This window comes from Sander lucioperca, chromosome 15, assembly GCF_008315115.2.
Source record: "Sander lucioperca isolate FBNREF2018 chromosome 15, SLUC_FBN_1.2, whole genome shotgun sequence".
Classification (NCBI taxonomy): domain Eukaryota; kingdom Metazoa; phylum Chordata; class Actinopteri; order Perciformes; family Percidae; genus Sander; species Sander lucioperca.
Window position 1 is genome coordinate 15,191,435 of NC_050187.1, and position 23,963 is coordinate 15,215,397.

General features: G+C 39.1%; 1 protein-coding gene across 6 annotated transcripts in view; it reads left to right on the forward strand.

The window, feature by feature from the left end:
- The window catches only part of macrod2 (mono-ADP ribosylhydrolase 2), a 434,913-nt gene that overhangs the window by 173,736 nt on the left and 237,214 nt on the right, over window positions 1-23,963 (forward strand). For all 6 annotated transcript variants that reach the window (XM_035992660.1, XM_035992661.1, XM_035992662.1 and 3 more), the window contains exon 5: window positions 6,653-6,769. In XM_035992660.1, the coding sequence (XP_035848553.1) occupies window positions 6,653-6,769 (117 nt within the window). The remainder of the gene's footprint in view (window positions 1-6,652; window positions 6,770-23,963) is intronic.

Consider the following 23,963-nt stretch of genomic DNA (forward strand, 5'->3'; position numbering starts at 1 on the left):
CCTAAAATGGTAAAATAATTAATTTTCTTTACTAAATCTGTCTGCAGTCAGCTGAACACTAGCTGGCTTAATCTCAGCATGATCGACAGATCTACATATGGCGTACAATGGCGTAAAAAGTAGAAAGGTTAACTTGGTGCCATGGAAACATTAGCATAACGTTGTTTTAAATTATTGGAAACTAACAGAAGTGCATCTGTGTTGCAGAAATAAATTCTGACTAAATGCACGATCCAAGAACTACCGTGTCAGCAGGAGGTGGAAAGGTGCTGTTGCCAGAAGCTCTGTTTTTAAGCAGCTGCAATAATCCTTGCCGTGTCAGTTGAATATATCTATATTTTATAGAAGACATTAATAGGAACAGTGGAAAAGAGCAGGGTCAAGACATGGGATCAAAGCCAGGAATTATGTCTCTCAAGCTGCTCTGTTATTGATACTACCTGCAGTATGTCAGTATAGTTAAGGCTGAAACTGCAACCCACTATGATTCTTTATCCCATTTCCCAGAGAAAGCGCTTCCAATCTTTACTGACATATTTTGTCAACTTGGTCTGAACTGTAACAATAATAACAACAGGGTTTCCATTGCGTGGAACCTGTGATTGTTGTGTCATTTATTCTGGTTCCTGCTTACATAGCGATGTCAGGGGAATTGTGCGTCCTGTAAAAGCCAGGAATTATGTCCACGCATTATCTAACAAGGCCAACTGTTTCTCAACTGCAACAATAATAACAACAGGGTTTCCACTGCGTGGAACCTCTTATTCTTGTGTCATTTATTCTGGTTCCTGCTTACATAGCGATGTCAGGGGAATTGTGCGCTCAGGAAAAGTCAGGAATTATGTCCATGCATTATCTAACAAGGCTAACTGTTTCTCAACAGTTTGCTCTGTTCAGTGAACGTAATGTTTTTTCATTTTTGTTTTTTTACTTTGCTCAATGGTGAAATGCAACCAAATTAAAAATCCATTTTGAAAGTCGATTTTTAGGTCATTGAATAGTTCTGTATTTTTCCCTTAATCGTTCATTATTATTTTTTTTATTTTTTTACACATGTTCTTTCTTCAGCAGGGACCTGCCTGTCACTCATACATTTAGCCACATTTACAGCTGGGAGGTGTGCAGTACGATCCTCTACAGTGGTGGGGTACTATGCTATGATGAAGTGCCTTGCTTAAGGGGACCTCAGTAAAGGTTTCTTTTTCATCCCTTAAGATGTCTTGGTTCTTGGTATGTGTATTTAAACTGGCAAATTTCTAAATAAGCCTCAAACTGCTCTGTTATTGATACGACCTGCAGTATGTCAGTATATTAATAGTTAAGGCTGAAACTGCAACCCACTATGTTTCTTTATCCTGTTTCAGCGCTTCCAATCTTTACTGACATATTTGTCAACTTGGGCTGAACTGTAACAATAATGACAACAGGGTTTCCCTTGCGTGGAACCTGTGATTCTTGTGTCATTTATTCTGGTTCCTGCTTACATAGCAATGTCAGGGGAATTGTGCGTCCTGTAAGCCTGAGATATTTTATGTCACTTTGGAGAGTAACATCTGCTTGGCATTCTATTAGCCCAAATCCCTTGTTGACCTGGGTATTATAGGTGAAATAGAGATTATTACCCCTTTCCCTGGAACTTGGTTACAGTAGAGAACAAGCTCTGGCTCCTGTTGCATCCAAAATTGCTGCGATTAGGACACATAATCCAGTATCACAAGGGAGTAACCACAATGGCTTAAACATATTCCACCTGACATTTAGTTCAGCCAGATCTCTGATTGGCACTTGATTAGCAACTAATCCATGTCATTATCTCCTTCTGTGAAATTAGTTGAGTAGAAAATGGTGTCGTAAATCACAGAGGTGGAATTGTGGAGGGGCTTTGATCAGTGTACAGCTCTACAAAAAGAGAGTGCTGTGAGGAGAGAGGAAATATGTTGTTGCCATGGATACTACAAAAAATAGGTGTGAAGGAATATATGGTTAAATAGTTTTAGGAATATGTTTGGTTTTTGTGTGGAAACTGCAATTCCCAGTGTGAGAGAGTATTGATAAAAGTTTTACTTCCTATCGCCCAACAAGCCCACAAGAGGGGTTGGCGTTTGAGATCTCATTGGATCAGCAGGTAACGGCCACATAGGCCTACCTCAAAATCCACTATCTATTCCCCTCTGTTAGATTATGGACTGATATTCAGACTTCTCCATATCCTGCCAGGTAAAATCCAGCTCACCCCCTCCCTCCCTCCTGCCCAGCTTGTGCTGCCTCCTCTGGCTCCAGTCCTGAACCTAACCCTCAGAGGAGCGGAAAATAATTAGGAGAGAAAATTGCAGCTGACACTATTTCTGAAAAGCAGGGTATTGTAATGAGAGCAGAGCAGGTATTCATTGTGTCTGAGGGAGCGATTGAAAGCCCTTGGTTTTCGGGCTGCCTGGGAGAAGCCCCGGGAGAGTAAGCAGAGCTTTGCTGAGTCCCTTAATGCATGTGGGAACGGAGCCTTGAGAGGACGAGGCAGAGGTGTCTTCAACAATGGCAGGAGCCAAGGTTACAGCTGAGTAACTAATTCAAACTGCTCCAGACTGACACACACACACTAACACGCACACACACTCGTCGCCTTTGTCTCTCTCAATATGGCTCTCCCTCGGTCTCTTGCTCTCTCCTTGTTCCCGTTATGAGTTCAGAGGGATGCCGTCCAGCCGCCGCTCAAAGTTATCTTCATTAGCTGTGTGGACTTGCTGGAGTGGCTGCTCGGGGAAGCTTTCTTTGAGCAAGGCACTCAGAAAAGATGAATAAATGTTTTGTCCCACATAGGCCCAGCCTAAAGCAGTGGCAGGCTGCAAGGAGAGATAGATGAGATATTAGCCGTTTTATTTTTCAACGGGGGCTGAGGAAGCCCAGGAGTGGGGTGGACAGAAGCAGATGCTGCCGCCTAAATATTAAGCCTGTTAAATAAAACGTCCTCCATAAAGAAGTCTTAACACGAGTTGAAATATAGCACTGGGCACCACTGATTGTGCATCACACAGCCGGCCACATGTTCATCCCAGGGCTTCTGCTTGGCATGTAATTCAGACTAAAAGCTGGGAGATGAAAGAGAGGTTGCTTTGATCACCTTTCAGTGCTGTGATGCAGGTGCATCATCAGGATGAGCACACTGTGATTTCTTTTTAGCATTTGAATATGATTATTGTATTCAAAGTATAATGGAATAGGGACACAGGCATAATGTTGTTCAGGAGGAGACTATTAATACTACTCAAACACATATGAATGTTAACAAGACATATCCTATTTACTTACTGTGAGGTTTTACAGCAAAACATGTTGAATAAGGTCCACCTGATAATTAAATTAAATGTGCAGATAATCAGAATTAACTATGAAACTTGTGATGTGTAAAATACAGAAATGTGTATGACTGTAGAAGCCTTGGTGTTACATTGTGAATAACAAGAGAGTGAGCTGACATGTCCTCCTTTGTCAAGTGAATGTAAATACCAGTCTTAGTTAATGAGAATCTGAGGCTGCCTTAGGTAATGTTGCAACCATCTATATTGTAGAAATCATCAGGGAATAATGCTGAAATCCCACTTAGATGATATATATATCTTTCTCAAACACACGTATTACCCACTATGCATCTGTGCCACTCCACCCATTCCGTGAAGCAGGTAAATCAAATCTGTAGCTGTAGCATCCAAGACTCTGGCAATCAGCCAGATCAGTTCAGCATCTTCCTCTCTATTTACGGGCACTGTGAACAGATTTCCAAGCTTGTCGGGACTTGCTGACATTAGATGCACAGTGACACACTCGGTATCATCAGGAAAAAAACTCACTCACTGTAGCTTATGCAACCGTGAATAGAAGGAGCAGCAAAATGGAAGCTGAAACTATTATCTACAATCTTACTCTTCAGCTACTGAGATGAAACACAGAACCCCGTATGCTTTTGCTCACTGGGTTCCCAAGGTGCTCATAGGTAAGAGATCAGCCATGCCTGGTACAGTAGTGATGAGAGGAATTGTCCGGGGAGGATGGACTCCTGTGGGAAAACTGCAAACTGGTGGAGGGCATTATTAAATGGTCCTAACCTGGCTGGCCTTATACTATGACCATGAAAAGATCATAGTTTCCTTTACACCTGTCCTAGCAGGATATTTTCCTCTCTCCTGCCTTATTTCAGGCTGTAACAAGGTGTTGTTCAAAGGAACAGCCCAATTACTTTACATTATAATAAAGAAATACATTTTTAATGTCTTTTTCTGCATAACCAATATAGTGCAGCCCATTTACTCTATATATTTTTCGATTAGTGCATCTGAATGACAGCTTTAAAGACTGAATCTATTTGGAGTGTTTAATAGGCGGACGAGTCAGCTAGATCAGCCAATAAAATGACCGAGGATCTTTGAGCAATTAGCACTTGAAAGTTTGTAAAAGTTTTCATCTGCGGTGTAGATCTAGTTATGTAATGTGAAACCTGCAACGTCCCATTCTTTTCTGACCTTGTTTGCTTCCTTTAGGTGGCTAAAATATCATATAATAAATGCAAGATGTGCAATATACTCATAGAATGGAGCTTCTGCAAAATGTTTAATAAAAACTCCTCAAACCAACAGAACACGTTATGGCTTCATCATAGCCCTTATGATTGGGAAGGGAAAACTGCATTTAGATGATGTATCCAGAAGCACAAAAAGATTATTATAACTATATATATATATATATATATATATATATATATATATAATATATTATGCAAAGAGCATATTATGCAAAGAGCATATATAAAACAAGACAGCAAGTAAATGAACTATTAATGAAGTATTAAAGATTTTAATTAAAACATTATGTTTTAATTCACCTCAATAGACTGAATATGAAACCTGTCAGTAGGAATGGAGAAATTAGTAAACATTGAGTGGCCTGTCACTGCTGTGATGCAAATGTTGCATCAGGTGAACACATTTGGGTGCTTAAATCTTATTCATTTAGTGCTGTAACGAAACACAAGGGCAAAAAGGCCCTGGTTTTTTCTATGGCAGGAGCAACATTATGTATATATGATTGAGAAGTATGCTTACAGTCCCAGAGCTTTCAGTTCAGCCTTTGCATTTAGCAATTTGTGTTTGTGAGATGATAAGAAGCAATTATGAAGCAAATAAGTGTGGCTGATGATCATGGACAATCTTGTTTGCACAGTGAATATGATAAGAATGCCAAGCCTACAGCCAGCGCCATATCCGCTCTGTGCAGTGTTAAGTAGCTTTCATTGTTGCCAGAGCGATACCTCCTCATATCCACATCACTGTCAGACTCATGTTACTTTTTCCAAAAGCCATCAGGATTCGTCTCTGTCAGCTGCCTGTCCCTCAGTCCATTAAAGATGATTGATAGAGCTGGAAAATCTTCCGCCCAGCTGTTGTCGTTGACTCATCCCTGAGAAATTGAAAGGCGCTCAGAAAAGGACCATCCCTCATCAGAAGACCTTTTGTCTGTGTTGACGATGTGAAGCAAAGTACATTTTTGAAGATAGTGTATAACTAATGTTCAACCTTCTTTCACAGCTTTTTTCCCTGGCGCGGTACGTGAATAATTATTACATTAGAGATGAAGATAGCGATTAGAGTCACATTTTGTCTTTTATCAGGAATATAAATTCTGATTTTTTTTCTTAATCTGTTCCTCAGTTCTTTTTTTCTTTATCAGTTCAAAATATGTAAACAGCGGTTATCCTGCAGGCTATCTTAACTTTCAACCATTTAAGCTTTGATGGATAAAGCTGATCTGTGACTTGTTCTCTCCATCAACCAAGTCTTATAGAGAAACTTAAGAAAAGACACATCTGTTTTTCCAACTGCTACTGTTCCTCCTCCTGGCTCTGTTATCCTCTAATGGCTTGTGAGGATTTTTACAGGACAACTTGAGGAGGATTTTATGATGTTTCAGTGTGATTGATAACATGCTCTTGGAGGGATGTCAGGCTTTCAGAGACGGATAATGTGGATTTCTATCTCTATGCCTCCTTGTGTAAGACGTGCCATCAATCAAGTGTATTGCGGCCTTAACCCGGTAAAATTAAAACCTTAAGGGGGCGGGGGACCCGGGGTCTCCGTGGAACCAGGACACACACATCAACAGGGAGCGCGACAGAATCAGAACACAGATCGGCATCATAACAGGCTCACCACAGAGAACAGGACAGATATAAGATTCCCACCACAGGGCAGAAAAAATACAGTTAATGATCTGACTGTATATCGCTGTTGACAGTGGAGAGGGAATACAGGAAGAACAGTCTCATTTTCAGTGTGTATGGAGGCGTCATTAGATCCGAGCCCAGCTAATTTCATTCCTAAGCTCGTCAATATTTACCAGCAACAGGCGCAGCACACTATGGCAGACCCAGTGTCCCTTAGGAGAGGAGATACAGACCTCAGGAGATAATTTGAGAGCGTAGGGATTCAGGAATCAAACTCAACATAATTTTCAGGATATTCTTGGTCCTGTTTCTGTAAATGCTTGTTTGTTTTGACATGATAAAGCACACAAACTGCTAATTAGCCTAGCTAGTTTGAGATCTGCCGTGTGCCTGTTTCTCTTCAGGTAGGCCTTACCTCTCTTTGTATGTCTGTCTGTGTTTCAGTGGATGGCTGCATACACAAAGCGGCGGGGTCCTGTCTGTATGATGAGTGCCACTCACTAAATGGCTGTGAAACCGGCAAAGCCAAGATCACCTGTGGCTATGATCTCCCTGCAAAATGTGAGTATCCCTTAATTAATGTTTTTTGTTAATATGTTTGTTCTGTAATGTGTGCACCGGTGCCTTGCAGGAATATTCTCTAATCAAAAGTGCTGCCATTGAGGGCTACATCACAGTTAGAGAACATTAAGATTTGTTGGAAACATTAGTGAAACATTGTACAATCCAGCAGTAATCTATATTGTTCTTATAAAACAACCCTCATTTATTCAAACCCAAGGCTCCCGAACCAGCTAGTGGACTGCACTGGCATTGCATTGATGCAGAAAATCACAAAGAAATTGTGTTTTTGCATAGCTGTTTGATTTTACCGAGGATTTTGCAATTCATGCAAATGAAACTACATATATACACACACACACACACACACACACACACACACACACACACACACACACACACACACATACACACACACACACACACACACAAGATATGTGTGCTCCATGATAGCATCACTATCCACTGTCTTTGGCAGCATATACCTGCACATAATGACTGGGATCATTAGCGTGCACTCCAAAGGTGTGGGAGTGGGGATGTTTTTAATGTCCAAAATAAAAACATTTTAATCAAAAATTATTTGTTTTGAAAACTAATTTGTAATAAATAGGAAGTTAATTAATATGATTGGTGCTTGTTGTATGGCTGGATGGGAGTGTCATCTCCACACAAACAGAGATATTAAGGGAGCTATTAGTTGCTTAATTTGATTGATTTTTCATCCCTGATTCATTCTGTGAACAGATCACATAACTCTTACCGTCACTGCAGTGTTTTCTTTGTTTTTATCTCTACCATTGATTTCATGTTTTGTTCTCAAGTCTACAAAAGTTAGCGTTGTGTGTCACCTCCCCTCAGAATGTAACAACTTTTATAATAGGGTGACCAGATTTCCTGGAACTAAAACCAGGACATTTTGCGCATGACCGTAGTGCTCGTGCACGTACACACTTTTTAATGTGAACATGTGCCAGCCCAGGTCAGACATAGACACAGACAGATGAGACACAATTTTACCAACAGCACACGTACACCTACTGCTCACAACATAATGGGGTATCTCTGTTAGGGCTGGGCGATAGGGAGAAAATCAGATATCACGATATTCTTGACCAAATACCTCTATCGATATTGTGGTGATATTCTAGGGTTGACAATTGGTGCTTTCACAAAATATCTTCACACTTAGATTTTAGATAAATAATCATCAGTAATGTGGACATAATGTCTAAGTGGGGAAAAGGCAAATAATAGAACAGCTAGAACAGTCTGGGAAGTTCAGAAAAGTACATCACTTTACTGTAATGCAGCCTTTAAAACCAGGAAAAGACAACACTTATGTCATATCACGATATTACGATATCCAAAATCTAAGACGATATCTAGTCTCATATCACGATATCGATGTAATATTGATATATTGCCCAGCCCTAATCTCTGTTAATATTCTTGAATTTTCTTGGTATGTAGCCTACATATCTAAGAAATAATATTAAAAAGACATTGAGTGAGTTTCGTGTGGGACCAACTTTATTTTTCAGAATTAAAGCATTCTTTTGGAAAATGCACCCACTGAACTTGTGAAAAACTTTGTGAAAAGGTATTTTTAATTGCATGGCACTAAACGAATTATTTGGAACTGCTGCCACAGGCTTGAACTAAAGTTATGGTAACATGGGTACATGAATTATGAATTCATGCATGAATTAATTCATGATTTGTGCATTACTTCATTCCTTTATATCTTATGAATCATCAGGATTTGACATGAGTTCACCTACCTAATGCTTTAGTTGTGTTGTTCAATTCCTGATGAATCATGGGATATTAAGGAATGCAGTAACACATAAATCGTTACTTACATAATGCATGATAATACATAGCCTACATCAATTAATTCATGCATGAATTCATGATTATTCATTTACCCTTACCGTAAAGCATTACCAGTGTTATTCTAACCAACACACAAATGTAATCTCATTTGATAGAGCAGATAGCTTCCCTATTGGAAACATTCATTCTGTATATTGTTAGAGGAGTGAATTTGCTCAAAAATCAATTTGTTGGCTGAAAGCCTACTGTGAAATTGTGCACAGGTGTCAGCAAAATTGGCCCGTGTGACGAGTAGCGTCTTTGAGGTGATAATGGTCATGCGGTTCCTCTCGTCAGTCCATGTGTTGTTCATGAGCGAAAAGATCCGCTCAACGGGAGCATTTGTGCCCAGTAGACACATGACGAACTGACAAAGGAGACCTACATTTTTGAACGGAATCTCCATGCTTTTGAAATGCGCGAACATTTCCACCCAGCGCTCGTCCGCTGACTTTCCAGTGAATATATTCAAATATTTATTTATAATATAATATATAATATTAGAAATTAACCAACTCTGTGTCCTTTTGGGCTCTAAGCTGTCTCCATCTTTCAAATACATCTCCAATATTTACCCGGGGTTTGTTACGTCTCTGGTTACGCAACTGTTAGAAACATGCTGTTTGTTTTTAGGTCGGGTAGAATCTATCTCCGTTGATCCTGTTTGTTTGTTTGCTGCTTTCATGGCTGTACTAATATTACAGCTGTAGCGCGCTGGGTTTACATTTTTACAGGTATATCTGGCAACCCGGCCTGGCTGTCAAACTGGGCAGTTGATAATAACACACAGGCCAAAACGGAAATTCCGTCACAGAACGGAAATTTAAAAAGGAGAAAATACTAGCATTAGCATTTTTGTCTGAAAAGATAGTATTTCAATTTAGAATGTTTCCTTAATATCTGATGATGCATTGGGATCATTTTTGGATTGAATACAGTAAATATATTACATATCAGACCTTTAAAGTTTGTCACAAGTTTCTTCCCTTGCAAACTTGAAATGGAAAACAAGATAGGATGGAAGAAATGTCACTTGGTGTAATTCGGTCGAGACAAACGTCCCAGCAGTCCTAACCTAACCCCTGAAGGATTTCCATGAGACAGCCAAGAGAAGACATTGAGGCCCAGATGAAATTAGGTTGTGTTAATATGGTATGTCGTAAAGATGTCAAACAAATGGAGCAGATAAACTGTGAGTCAGTCTTGTGGGCAGCCAGTTCAAGTGTCTGCAGCGCCAAAAACAGGGTGCACAATGACAATTTAATAACCTGCAATGTCACCTGGGAGCAATCACACTGCCACTGGGTACTGTTATTGTAATTATCTCTGGGCAAAACACCTTCCCTGTGCTGATAAATCGTAATAGATTGTGTAGTTCTTTCCCGGGAACAGTCAGTTCTTTTTTGAATGTGATTTTATATTAGAGCTATCTTTACTCCCAGCTGCTATCATCTTCTTATCTTCCAACTCTGATCACTGTCATCATCAGCGTTGTCTTGTCTGCTCTTGGAAAATGACAACCGCTTGACTTTTCTTTGTGAGCGCTCAGCTCTGACAAGAGATCTCACTCGTTCCCAAAGTCTATCCAGTGTTTGGATTTATTTTGCCATTAATTCCGTCTCTGTCTTGTTTGTTCTACCAACACACACATTATAAAGCTGCCGTGACTGCAAACAATAATCTATTCGGTTTATCAAATCTCAAATAATAGTCTGTCCACCCCCTCACTACTGAACAAAGTAAACAAACAAGACAGCACACAACTTCTACATTTTTAATTTAACTAAATTCTGGGATGTTACATGTAGGCGTAGCAAGAAAGGATAAAAGCCTGCAGTCACTGTTATGTTAATGGCCCACCGCTGTGGCTAAAGCTAAATGCATTAATTGATTAAAATTGATATAAAATTATTTTTAATATTTGTATAATGAAATGATTAACTTCAGCCTCATGTCATTGCTCATCTGCATCTCATTGTCTTGTCTGTCAAAACAGTTGAAGTAGGTGAAACATTATTATGATCATAGTAGGTGTTTGGAAAGTAAAGAAGTTGGCCTTGTTAGCGCTTTCACAGATTTATTTCTGTCAGACTTCAAATGCAAAGACTTTTAAATTGTAAACGTCTGTAAACGTCCACCACAAGAGAACATACACACATTTACATTTTTTCAAGATTAAAACTATTATTAGTACATTTTTACATTTCCGACAACAACATATATATTTTACGTGTATCTTCAAAATAGTAATGAATGCATACCTGCAAGCAAAATTGCTTCTGCTGACGCATATCTGCAGATGGTGGCTTTTCTACTCTTCCGAGAGTGAGAAGAGCTCAGACAGATGGACCATTTATCGTTTACATCTTGGCAATGCCCAGTATTTCCAATTTGGGCATTCTCTTACCAGTTTTGCTTGAACGTTAAGGCTGATTTTCACAATTTGCTATAAACACATAAATCTCTTAGAGGATTGCACACTTCTTTGGGGGACCCCTTCTCTGAAATCCAGTCCACTGCATATAATTGGAAATAAGGAACGATAAACCCAGAATAATGTAGAACAAACTGTAAATCACTTTGCTTTTAATTACATTTTCAGGGATTTAGGCTTGGCTTCATGCTGAACCCCCAGCAGTCATCTCACGACTTTGCCAACAATGCATGGAAATAGCGATCCATCATACTATGAATTCAGCCATTTCTCTTGATCTCACAGCATTTATGGAGTCTCAAGCGTTATTTGAAGATATCACCCACGATGTATTGTATTTCATTCAACAAAGGATTAGGCTAGTCAATTATGTTATTTTTGTAAGAAATGGAGAAATTGCAATTTGGACATAATACTCAAAATAACTGGTAAAGCAATAAAAAACATCCTTGTGTTCTGGAAAACAACTTATTGCCCGCAGGGAGAAGAGCATGATCTGAAATCAGAGTTGTCCTTGTTTGGAGATTTGATGTGCTGAGGCAATGGAAAATGACCAGGCTAAACCCATTCCATCTACAATTTTTTTTTTCTCAAGACAAGAAAATTGCTCTCCATTACATCCAACTAAGCAGTTTAGGCTGTGAATCCCAGTGGCAAATGAGCCTATCCTTTAAGAGGCCCAAGCACATGTGGGACTGATTATTGTGGGGCTGGCCCAGGATTATTAATCAATGACAGTAATTACCCACCTAGCATAGCGGAAAGACTCAAAAAAAACAAAAAAAAAACTGAACTGCTACATCAATATGACAAGGAAATTGTCTATTTGCCCTAGACAAGTAACTCCTCTGTTCATAGATTAATGATCAAATAAAAATATGATGTCAAGTGTAACAAGCTAAGTCACATATTTATGACTATACTAGAGGATGTGTTGCATCATTGTCCATAATAGTTCAATTTTTAGCATTTAAGTTAAAGTATGCACTATGCCTAAAATGTGACCAAATATCAATTGAAAAGTTGAAATGAATAGAAACATGTACTCATGTTGGTATTCAGAATGGCTACCCTTGTTACAGCTTATTTCTTTACCACCTGCAGTTGTTTTGTGCCACTTCACCTGCTGAAATCTTTTTTAATGGTGTTCATTATACTGTGTGTCTGTATTCCTGTCCACTGAAGATACATTATTAAGTCATCTGTGAACATTTGCTTTAGTACATGTGTTTTTTTTAAATGTTGTAAAGTGCATTAGTGATAAGATATTGAATGGTTTAAAAAAAAAACAACATCTTTTTAACTCTCACTTGATGGGATGATGAATGAGTTAAGGACTGTCCAGTATGGTGCCTTTTCGGGCTCAGGTACTTAATCTGGTGGTATATTATTTTCATTTTGTGTTTTCAGGCCATGCATGAGAGAACATTGAACAAACAGGTAAATTGGGCACTAGGGATGTTGATAATGTAACATCACTGCATCCAACATTTTCTGAAAGTAGAATCAAAAGTATCTTTTACATGATACCTTAATATCAACATAGATTTGATGGATGATATATTTGAAACTTTGGTATTTAGTTGATGATACTAAACACATATCTGATTTTACACACTATATTTGTCTTTATTGTATCCATTAAATACCGAAGATTGACTGCAAACAAAGGTAATTTAAAAGAAAAGAAAACCAAATTAAAAGAAGTTTATGAAAATGACACAATACCCTAATAACTCTCTTCTCATGTGTGAATCAAATTTAAGTGACTGAACAATGATCTGCAATTTGCATTCTCGTTGATGGTGTTTGCTGTACATAGTAAAACACCCTATTCACTGTGTGTGACAAGGTTACGGAAGAGGATTAGGGCCACATGTGAAAAAAATGTATTGAGTTTTGAGTTTAAAGTCAGAATTCTGAGAAAAAAATCAGAATTCTGACTTTTAATTCAGAACACAAATACATTTTTCACATGTGGCCCTAATCCTATTCCGTACAAGGAATTATTGTAATTTAAATGTGTGACATATCTGAGGATGAGCTGCAGTGACTGCACTCTTCAATAGACTTGTCTGAATCTTATCGTTATTATGCCTGTCCACAGGTTCTCGCTAATAATGTTTAGACCTTGCAGGGTTAATCTGCACTTGCACATTTCAGCCCTATCTGTCACAGCAGACCTAGAACGTATTTAGAGTTCAAACAAGAGGTCTGCTTGAGAAAGTTAATGTCCCAAAGGAACTTTTAGATAGACGTTGGGTGTTTTCACTGTCCAATTTCATCTGAAATCTTCTACCAGTTTTGTTTTCCACCCTAGGGCTACTTTAGATTGACAGTTCAAAACATTTTACTATTTATTGTTTTGCTTCTCTCCCCCTAGCCATTATTCTCTGAGCTCTAAGTATATAGTTTAAATAATAAATCATATTTGGATACAAGAAAGAAGAGCAAATGCTTTGTTTTATCATGTTGCTGTCATAACAGTGGCCTAGTTCTTTTTTAGTCTTTGTTAATTATTTTATAATATTATTAATTATTATTATGAGGAAGCATCAGCATAATTTTTAGATATTTGGAATAATTTCTACAGCACATGCCGTATGCATACTGTATTCATTTTTATCTCTAATATGTGTCTAATCTTATTGAGCAGAGAAATAGTTTGGTCTGCTATTTTGCTAACTGGTCCCTCCAGAGAAATAGTGCTCATTGGGAATCATATGGAAATGCTTTTCACTCTGACTTATCAGTTGTAAGGTTATATATTTTAGCCTTTAGAGTAATGCCTCCAGCCAGCCCAGTCGGATAGTGTGGAGACACAACCTTATCCATGCAGCATCGAGACGCTGGCAGACCTTTGATTACTCTCTAATCTAAAATTGGATGCTAACTGTTTTGAGCACACTCAGCCGGCTCTCTGTTTCTACAACGACCGGGCACTTCTCCGCACTTCTCCAATGTGCACTCAAGCTTCACTAGAACAACCCACAGCTCTGCCATTTTTTTTTTTGGTTTTGCTTCCATTGAATACACTGTCTATAACTACTATTACAACCAGTAGTGTGTTCTCTTTAATAACATCAGAAGTCTCTGCCTAACTTTGTGCACAAGACATTGTGAATCAGCACCATTGTAGTACACAGCAATGAAGTTCCAATGAGCGGTCCCCAGACTCATTTAGTGTCATCAGATAGACAGACCGACTAGATTTATGGATATCGAGCTGTTTCTTGCCATCTCTATAATCTTCCCTGTTATCGTCCATGGTTTACTCTTTAATTAGGAAGAAATACATTTAGATTGTATTCTTATCTCCTCTGAGACTGCTACATATGTACTAAGTGTACTCGTGTATATTTTAAGTGACAGTATATGTGCCGTTATTAAAGGCTTAGTTTTTTAAAGGTATTTTACATAAGCTGCTGAATCATCCGCTTATGACTACAACATTTGCAGGTCTTACTAAGCTAAAATGAAGGTTATCAGTGTAATCAATCAAGGTCATGCAAATCCTCTCATAGCAAGTCATTAGATTTCTCTCGTTTTACATAATTGTATTGAGCAGCAGGCTTTTTAACATTACGTAGGATGTGATGATTGAGACATTATCGCATCATAACTCTTTAGCCTATAACTCTTGAACTAAATGAACAAGTACAGGACGGGTCTCTTTTTGTTGTTGTTATTCCTATCTCCAATTTTCCTATTTAGAAATTATTGCCACAATGAAAGATAGTAGCTAATCCGCCTGATGGCAAAGTTGAATATAGAATAGTTCAATGACAGAGTAGTACTAATTTTATAAGCATGCCGGCTATACACCACACAGCCAAATACCCAGAGCTGCTGTTGCCGCAAACTTTGTGGTAGCGGCTTTGAATGTTTGTTTCAGCATCTGATTTTCAGAAACAGTATTTTTGGTAGGGAGCCTAAGTGGAACTTACAGGACCATAGTTAGACCAAACACCTTTGGGAGACGCACACCATTTCAGTTTGCCTCCTTCTTTATCTACTGCTCCCTTTCAGGACAAAATGGGAGTCTCTGGTGTTTACTGTAACTGCACCTGTGCTAATAATACTAATCATCAGCCTGTGATAAATGTTTCTCCCTGATAGCGTGAGGAATCTTTCCCATGCCCTATTTAATCTGGGAGACCAGGCCGTCTGTTCCGTCTCTCTCCACTCAGCAAACACAGATAAATCACAGCAAAGTGCCCACTATTAGTAAGTGACATGCAGCCCATTCTGATTGAATTACCCCCTAGAACATTATCATTCTGCTGAGCATGTTAATCAAAGCAGTCTCCACCCCATCACATACAGCGTGGCTGACACTTTCAGAGGGCCATCGGACAACCTGTAATTTAATCATTTGGGTACAACTTGTTGTTTACAAGAGAGGATTTAGTCTTGTTCAGGAGCTGCTTTGACCAAGATGTTTCACTGTTTTCCTTCAAGTTTGGACTTTCTGTTATGTATTTCAATGTGCACCTGCAGCATTAGCAAATGTAAATAAACAGTAAAAAGTAATGGTTACACTTTTCTTGAAGGTACCTACATAAGAGTGACATGACACTGCCATGAACGTGTCAAAAACATTATAAACAATTCGTGTATGACATAACGCTTCTGTCATTAAGTGTCATTCAGTTTTTATCATGACAAGTTAGGGTTAGAGTTAGTTAGGGTGCATGTGTCATGACAGTGTCATGTGTTCATGACAGTGTCATGTCACTCTTATGTAGATACCTTCAAGTAAAGTGTTACCCAAGTAATTTAGATAGGTGGAGGTAATTTGAACTTCTTGCCTATTTTAGGAACTATCAAAACACCTTGTTTTTAGATTTTGACCCCCATGCATTTTTTTTTTTGCTTTATCCACTGGGTTTTTAAAGGCTCCCATGATTCCAGCGGTTATTGAATGTTCTCAGGCCACAGACGGGCTGTTATTCTTATGTGAAAATAACACATTTTATGAGATTTTCATGCAACAGCAGTGCATTGTTAGCCTTTTTTCACAAATGAAATGGCTAACATGGCAGACGGCTGAACAGACTGTACTTTATCTCTACATAATGGATCAAATAGACACAGTGTGACTGTTTCAAGGTGTGTTTTTTTTCATTTTGGATTCAAGGCTAAGTGAAAGAAATCCTTTGTTGTAGCAGATAAATTAGTGGGGCTTAACTCAAACCTGGTGGCCTTCACAGTTCCGACCAGACACAGTGCTAAGTCAACATCTTCTCTACTGCTCACTGTTAGCACTCACATCATAAATGTCACTTCATCATGCACACTCCATACCGTGGACAGGGTCTACCTCGGACTTTCTCAGACAGTTTTGATTGTTTTGTTTGGTACCTCATTCAGTCTGTCTGTCAGTTATTATGTTATTAAGTAGTAATAGTTTGAAATGTAAAACTTGTACTTTGGTATAAAAGTAGAAGAAGTACCATTTATTTTTATGATAATCTTGCATCTTCAGGGATCAAGGGAAAGTGAGCAATATTTCTCAGGTAGACTTTTTTAAACCTTTAATGCATAAAAGATAATAGTCAGACCTTGCTGTTAGGATGAAATGTTAAGCTGTTTGTGATTATATTCTCTAAGATTTGAAGTTTAATTAATGACTACGAATAGGAAGATCAGATATCAAGGAGAGGCCAGATGTTTTTTTGCATTATTTATGAAAGAAAAAGTGCCTCTGCTTCTCTAGACTAATCAACTCACTCTCTGGCTTCTCATTGACTGTAATGAGTACTCTGTAATGTACTCTCAAGGAACAGAACAAACCTCATTTCACTGCTCGTCTGTAAGGCCCAAGTAGTCTTCCATGTCCCTCTCTTTTCAGATATTTGTGTTTCCTTTGTTGGCTGGTCTGTCACTCTTCCAGGCCTCTTGAGGACTGGAGTAATTTGGTAATTTTGCCTAAATGGTGATACTGTAATTATGTGGCATCAGCTGCCTAGCTGTCGGTGAGACGGCCAATGGTCATTCATCACCAGGAAACTAGAAGGGGGGGCATCTTGACTGATCGGGTAAACGCTAGCAGAAAGAAAGTATGGTGGTCTCACCCAAAAAATGGCTGAAAAAAGAGGTGAGGGGCCTTTGGAGTAATGAGGTGCAGGAGCAGCTACAGCCTGTGTGGCGGGTTGGTTGTTGAGCTAAGATAGGGGCTCAGCAAGGCATGCCTGAGCCCCAGAATGAAAGTGATGCATCAGGAGGGGGCTTGTGGGTGGCAGATGAGGAGGGACCACTGGAAGGTCAGGTTTGAAGTGGAATGTGGCAGCAGCTCTAATGCAGTCCTGCCTTGCCATCTGTCCATGAGTAAGCCTGTTCTAATGAAGGCTGTCATTATAAAGGACTCATCACCCAGTGGTGGCACATTATATATACACACACACAGAGAACCATCACTACTGAAGTGTTGCGGCTACATTGATTTAATGTTGAATAGTATTTTTTCATGGTACAGTAACAGGGCATATTCTGACTACACCATGTTTAGGATCACACAAATCTTTTTTTTTTTTTTTCCTGATTTTAAACTATCCCCAAATCCTACAACTGAAAATGATGCAGCCATAGTCCAATAAGAACGCAGTTCGGCCGCTGGTTTTTCAACATCATGTCAGAAACGATATGTAAAACTGTATACTGTAGACATTTTTATATCATTTTGCCGATATTGTCATATCGCCCAACCCTAGTAGAAACACACAGGGAGACAGACAACAGCGAGAGAATAAGAAAAAATGTCTGAGAAACTCAGGACTCTGGATCATTTTGGTTGTTTTGAATTCTAACTTTAGTCTCATTACATTATTACATTACATTACATGTCATTTAGCTGACACTTTTATCCAAAGCGACTTACAATTGCTATATATGTCAGAGGTCGCACGCCTCTGGAGCAACTAGGAGTTAAGTGTCTTGCTCAGGGACACATTGGTGGATGTATCACAGTGGGAATCGAACCCAGGTCTCCCACACCAAAGGCATGCGTCATATCCACTGCACCATCACCACCCGTCTCCCATGTCTCAACGTCTCACCTTTTTGTTTTTGTAAAGACAGTGACTGAAATTAGTCTTTCTTCCTTATGCCTATGCTTGCATCATCAGGTGAAAGATTTTGGGGATTTTAGGAGTTCTGGAAAGAGTCTTCCCAGAAAATGAACAGTATTGACCAGTACAATGCCTCAATTAGGCATGTCAATCTATTACCAGAGATGAGACTGGAAAAAATAACAAAGTCAAGCAGCTGTTTGTGTTAAAAACTATTTGAGAATTTAAATAGGCTTAAACATTAAGGTTTAATAGAAAACATGTTTATATTCAGCAAAGTAAGGTATAATTTTAAATCCCCTTACTTAATTTATGTGTTTAAACAATGCCCCATAGATTTTTTTATGTGATTTTGGTGTTCTAATTTAACTCTAGTAATTTGCCATTCTAAACAGATATGAAATACTTATTATCTAAACAGCTAAGCTCCCCAAATTCACCAACACATTTTCTTTGGTTTGTTTACTACTGTGTGTGCAGTCTGTGTATTCCAGCCTGTTTTCATTATGTCAAAGAAGACAAAAGAAAATAGTGTGCACTTTGACCTTAAAGTTCTAAAAATGTTATTTGACATTTTTCCCACTCATAGGAGTTCCTAAGCAATTTGATCTGAAATCGCTCAATAGTTAGGTCTTTCACAAACCGCTGCTGAGTAAGGAAGCACCAGAAGTCAACATTCAAACCAATGTGTTTGCACAGTATATTCAGTATAGAACAAATAATTAGTGCCTGAAATCAATCAATAATTTTTTTTTTTTTGTGGAACATTTACACTGATCACTTTTACCATCTAGCTGTCTGTATTCAAATTTAATTATGTGCTCTATTTTAGAACTTTAGCAACTATCTTGCTACAATAGTATTGTGGTGTTAAGCAGGGCTCCAGGCTTCCTAATACTGTGACTAGGACCAATACAGAACACTGCCGCTCATTCCCCAGGGATAATAGTGCACAGTTTATGGGTAACACTAGCATGCCTCCAATGTTGACAGTGTTGTTGTCTCAGGAAGAAAAGCAAAGTTTTAATCTGATGGCTTTGTTTACCTCTCACTCAAGACTAAGGATAAAAACTAATTAAGAACAGGGAGTAACAGAATCCTGTAGTGCCATTTTCACAGCTAATTATGCATGAATACTGCCTGCCTAAATAGTTGCTCCCTAGCCTTTGATGTTCTTTTCACTAAATTGCTATGGTTACTTCCGCTCATTAGGCTTTTAAGATTGTAAGTGTTGACAGGTTTTGTCTTCTTTTTTTCACTTCACATCCCAGAATCCTTTTGCTGAAGATACAGTATGAGGGGATGGAGACATTGGTAGCCAGTTAGTAAAGTATATGCAACATTCTTTAATATAGTCATGCGACCTGTGTGTATATCCCAGGTTGCCATTCTTGGGTTTATTGCTGTGGTTTTAGACTTGTGCTGCGGCCCTTAAAAACCATTAACCTTCCCATAAAAGTGCATATGGCTCTCTATAAACCCTAATGGGGATTGGAACCAATACACAGGAGCCCATATGTGCTTTCAGGGCCACCGCTTTTAAGAAATACGGAAATTAGTCTCCACAAAAAGGCAAATAAAACGTATTTTTGATGACATTATGGTGTTGGGGGGGGCACCTTGGTTTAAGTGCTGTCTCGATCAATATGTTCCCAGGAAATTAAAGTTTGTATACATGTGTGTAGATTTTATGGCCTGTGGCAGTTTGAATTTTGATCCTTTTTTTAATTCCTTGACCCTGTTATTGTTTCACACCACACCGAAGAAAACACAATGTTACATCTGTGTAGCTTTATGTCGTAAAGCAGTTTGGTTTTGTGAGTAATTCCCCTGTATGATAATTTAATGCTGCACCTTAACAACAAAACACAGCATGGGGAAACTAATCAGACATGATGAGGAGAGTTTACTTGACTGTATAGATTTAATGTGTAATATTGTACTTTCTTGTTTGTATTTAAAATAAATTACATTTGATATCCGGCAGTATTAACTGATCTTCAGAAATACATAATGTAGGCTGTTTAATCACACTCAACAACAATCAGGACAAAAAGGAGAAAATAGTGCATTTCCAAAATTGCCTACAGCAATTAAACCTGTAATTGTTTCTTTATGTAATCACATATAAAAAGATTTTGCACTGACTATTGATCGCAGTAAACCAGCACATGTTTGCTTATACATTTTTATGACATATGTTGGCCCGAGGTGCTCGTGTTCTTGCCATCATGCTGCCTCTGTTTCCCAGGTTGTTTTAAAGGCATTGCAAGGTGAGAAACGACTCTGTGGCAAGTAGTTTTATGGTGATCACCTTGAGTCGTTGCTCTGGCCAGGAGACCAGTGAGTGTAATGGATCTGCTGGGAGCCCTCAGTATGGATTTATGGAAGTGCAGGGCTGGAGGGAAGGATCAGTCACCTGCCTCTGTTTTCCGCAGACCAAGAGACACCAATGAATAACGTCAAAGAGCTAATCCAAGGCGACAAGGTTTTGACAAACAATACACAGGGACTGTTTCTGGCTGTTGTTACTGATCCACAAAGTTTACTTATCCAACACTTCTAGGAACTTTTAGAAATCTAAACCATAAGATATAGCATTTTTAATTGGGAACAATGTACTGGTACTGCTGCATTGCCTGAGAAGTGATTTCTCTATGTAAGTTTGCAGTCTCCTTTCCAAATAATTGCACATACAGGCACACATGCACACACACAATCCAACATGTTGTGCAGCACGTGGCTGTGCACCGTAGGGGACTGGGACGTGTCGGTAAAGGTCCCCTCAATGTGTGTGGTGGTTAGGTTGGCAGGGCAAGCAGGGGAGCGTCCGGATCAAGTTTCCCCCTCCTGCTGTCTAATTATTGACCCATCTGGTATTGTCTTTTCAATTGTTTCAATTATGATGGCACTGGTGTTGCTCAGCACCCTGGCGTCAAGACATGCATAATTCATGTGCAACACCCTGGACTCCACTCAGAGCTCTGGGTTTGAGCTGAATGTCAATACCGCCTCGTGCCCCCAGTGGAGCAGAGGGTTGTCTGTATTGACAGCAAGGCAGATAAGGATAGCAAAAGCAGGTGCTGCCAAAGACAGTGGATAGTGATGCTATCATGGAGCGTATAGGTGAAAGGAATATCGTGTGTGTGTGTGTGTGTGTGGAAAAGTAAGCTGTCTTCACAGCCTGTGTTTGTTGTCGCCTTATATGTGACCTCATTATTGTCACCCCAGACCTTGGAATCAATAGTCTTCAATTCCTCATGAACCACGACACAGCACTGTTTACTTGGAAATCAAAGCCACCTAAGGGTTAACTCTCTCATCAGGGATTTGACTTCAACGCCCAAACCACAGATTCCATCATGATACAGAGGTGGAGAAAAGGTAAAAGTCAATCAAGAGGACAAAAAGTTCAGGCAATGTGACTGGTCATTAAGAGGTGTGAAGATGAAAGAGAAGAAGGGGTCACAGTTTTGACATCCTGCTGTAATGGGGGTGCTTCTGGGAAGGTAGTACATGACATCTGTAAAATGTGTCCTTACTTACTTTGAGCCACTCCCCTCTGGCAGGAGGCTGAGGTCCATCAGGACCCCTTCCCCTCCGCCACTAGCCTTATCAACAAGGCCCGGTACCCACCCTGACTCTCTCCACACTCTACCTCTGGCTCCTCATGCCACTGTACCTACTCTGCTGTAGCGTTCCTTTTTATTACTGTTTAACTTATTTTATTATTTATTTACATTTATTTTATCGTTATTAATACATACTGTGTGTATTTGTTTATACTTATATTGTTTATATTCTTTTTATCCTTCTTATATTTGAATGTATGACATGCACCAACAACACCATGCCAAATTCCTTGTATGTGCAAAAATGTACTTGGCAATAAAGCCCTTTCTGATTTTTGATTTCTGATTAGATGCCACTGGCAAATGTTTACCCACAGATTGGAGCTCAGCAGATGATCAAAACAATATCATATTGTTCACAATAGCAGGCTTATCCACCACTGTCTTCTGTTGTGACAGGACATGTAGTTATGACACATGAGACATAAGAATTAATGTTTATGCAGTCTGCACGGGCGCTCAAGAGTACCAACAACATCTGTAGTGCTTTAAAAACATTATTAAGATTGTTATTTTTGTTTTTTTCCCAGATGAAAGGTTTCTTTGCTTGTCCATTTTTCATTTCCATCATCACGGTCGTGAAAGACTCATCGATTCAGTACTTGTCGACCCATGTGACTTATTTGATATTCATACAGTGACCTCTCACAACAACTCGCCTTCAGTTGCAGAGGTGCTCTCAGTCACACTGGCCTACTGGCCTTCAGCTCTAGCTCTGGTCCCCCTGCAGTCAAACTAGATGTGCACAGAATAATCTGTCAAAGCAGAGATTTCACTACGCTAAATGCATCTCTGAAGACCTCAGCCTGCGAGAGCTAAATAATGCCTCCGCCTTTAGGGTAAAACTATATTAACACCCCCCCCCCGCACCTCATTCAAGGACATTTGTTTAAGTGAAAAATTAAATTTTCTAGTGTGCTAACGTCAAGACATCAGGATCAGGGATAATGGAAATGAGAAATGAATGTATTTCAACTTATATTAAAAGGTTTCTGTTGTTATGAAAGATGCAACAATTGTGAGATTTAAGCCATGTTTTCTTCCCGTAACAGCAAGTCCTAGTTGACACCAATTAAATCGTTAATAAGGCTGGTGAATTGCATTAATTCAGTGTGATCATTTAGAATGTGTAATGTGTTAATTATTTTTTATCTCATCAGTTGTTTTGCTGTTTGTCACGTTAGCTGCCTATCGGGCCTTTGTGGCTACCATTGTACTGGCATGTCGGGGACCTTGTTGCCCTGAATTAAACCTCTCCTGCAGCTACTGCCAAGCTGTTGGCTCGTTGAGGCAACACATAGCCTAAGAGGAGGTGCTGCCAGAGAGGCTCAACTCAGGGCAAAATCGTCTAAGAAAAACTTGAGTTTGTTAAGTGAGAGTAAACCAGACTGCAACAGTGCCATGGCAAGGAGATGGGTTAGAAAGGAAACATATGTCAGTTGGACAAAAATGTTGGTCTTTTCAATTATTTACAAAAAGAAGCTTTAAAAGTGCAGCCATCTTGGAATTTTTTTGTTCATCTTAACTAATTAGACTCAAAAGCTTCAAAAATGACTTTTTAGTTGTTGCAATTGTCCACATTTCACTCCAAAGTAAAACATATTTTAACGTCTGTCAACCCAAATCGAACAATCCATTTCTCCTCTTCAGTGTGATATTAAGATCAGAGCATTTGTCTTTTGATTTGTACTCACAGTTTTGATGTGGGAAAGAGCTGATAGGTGTAGATTTTTCCAAGATTATAATTGACTGTCAGTCTGTTTATTCTCTGACTCAAAAAGTTTGTCCCGTTTGAATTTGAGGCAGCATGTTGTATGAACAAAGGAGGCATATTTTTATCTTTCCCTGTGTCTGAAACGTCTCTGATATTTAGAATGTCTCCAGCCAGGGTTTTTCATTTGTGAAAGATGGTGTGACATTTACTGCATGGACGGTGTGTACATAAAAGAAATGACAGAAAAACATCCTGCCTGTGACGGAGGCTTCTCAGTAGATCTACCAGTGAAAACTCTAATAAGCTTTACCTCAGTACTTACTCATGACAGCAGGGCTCAGACATACCACATGAAGGCAGAGATAGTTAAAATATGGGGACAAGACAACAATTTCTCAAACCATTGTGCTCACTCCTGTGGAAACATTATTTTTCTGTTGATGTAGGACACACAAAGCCAGGCTGT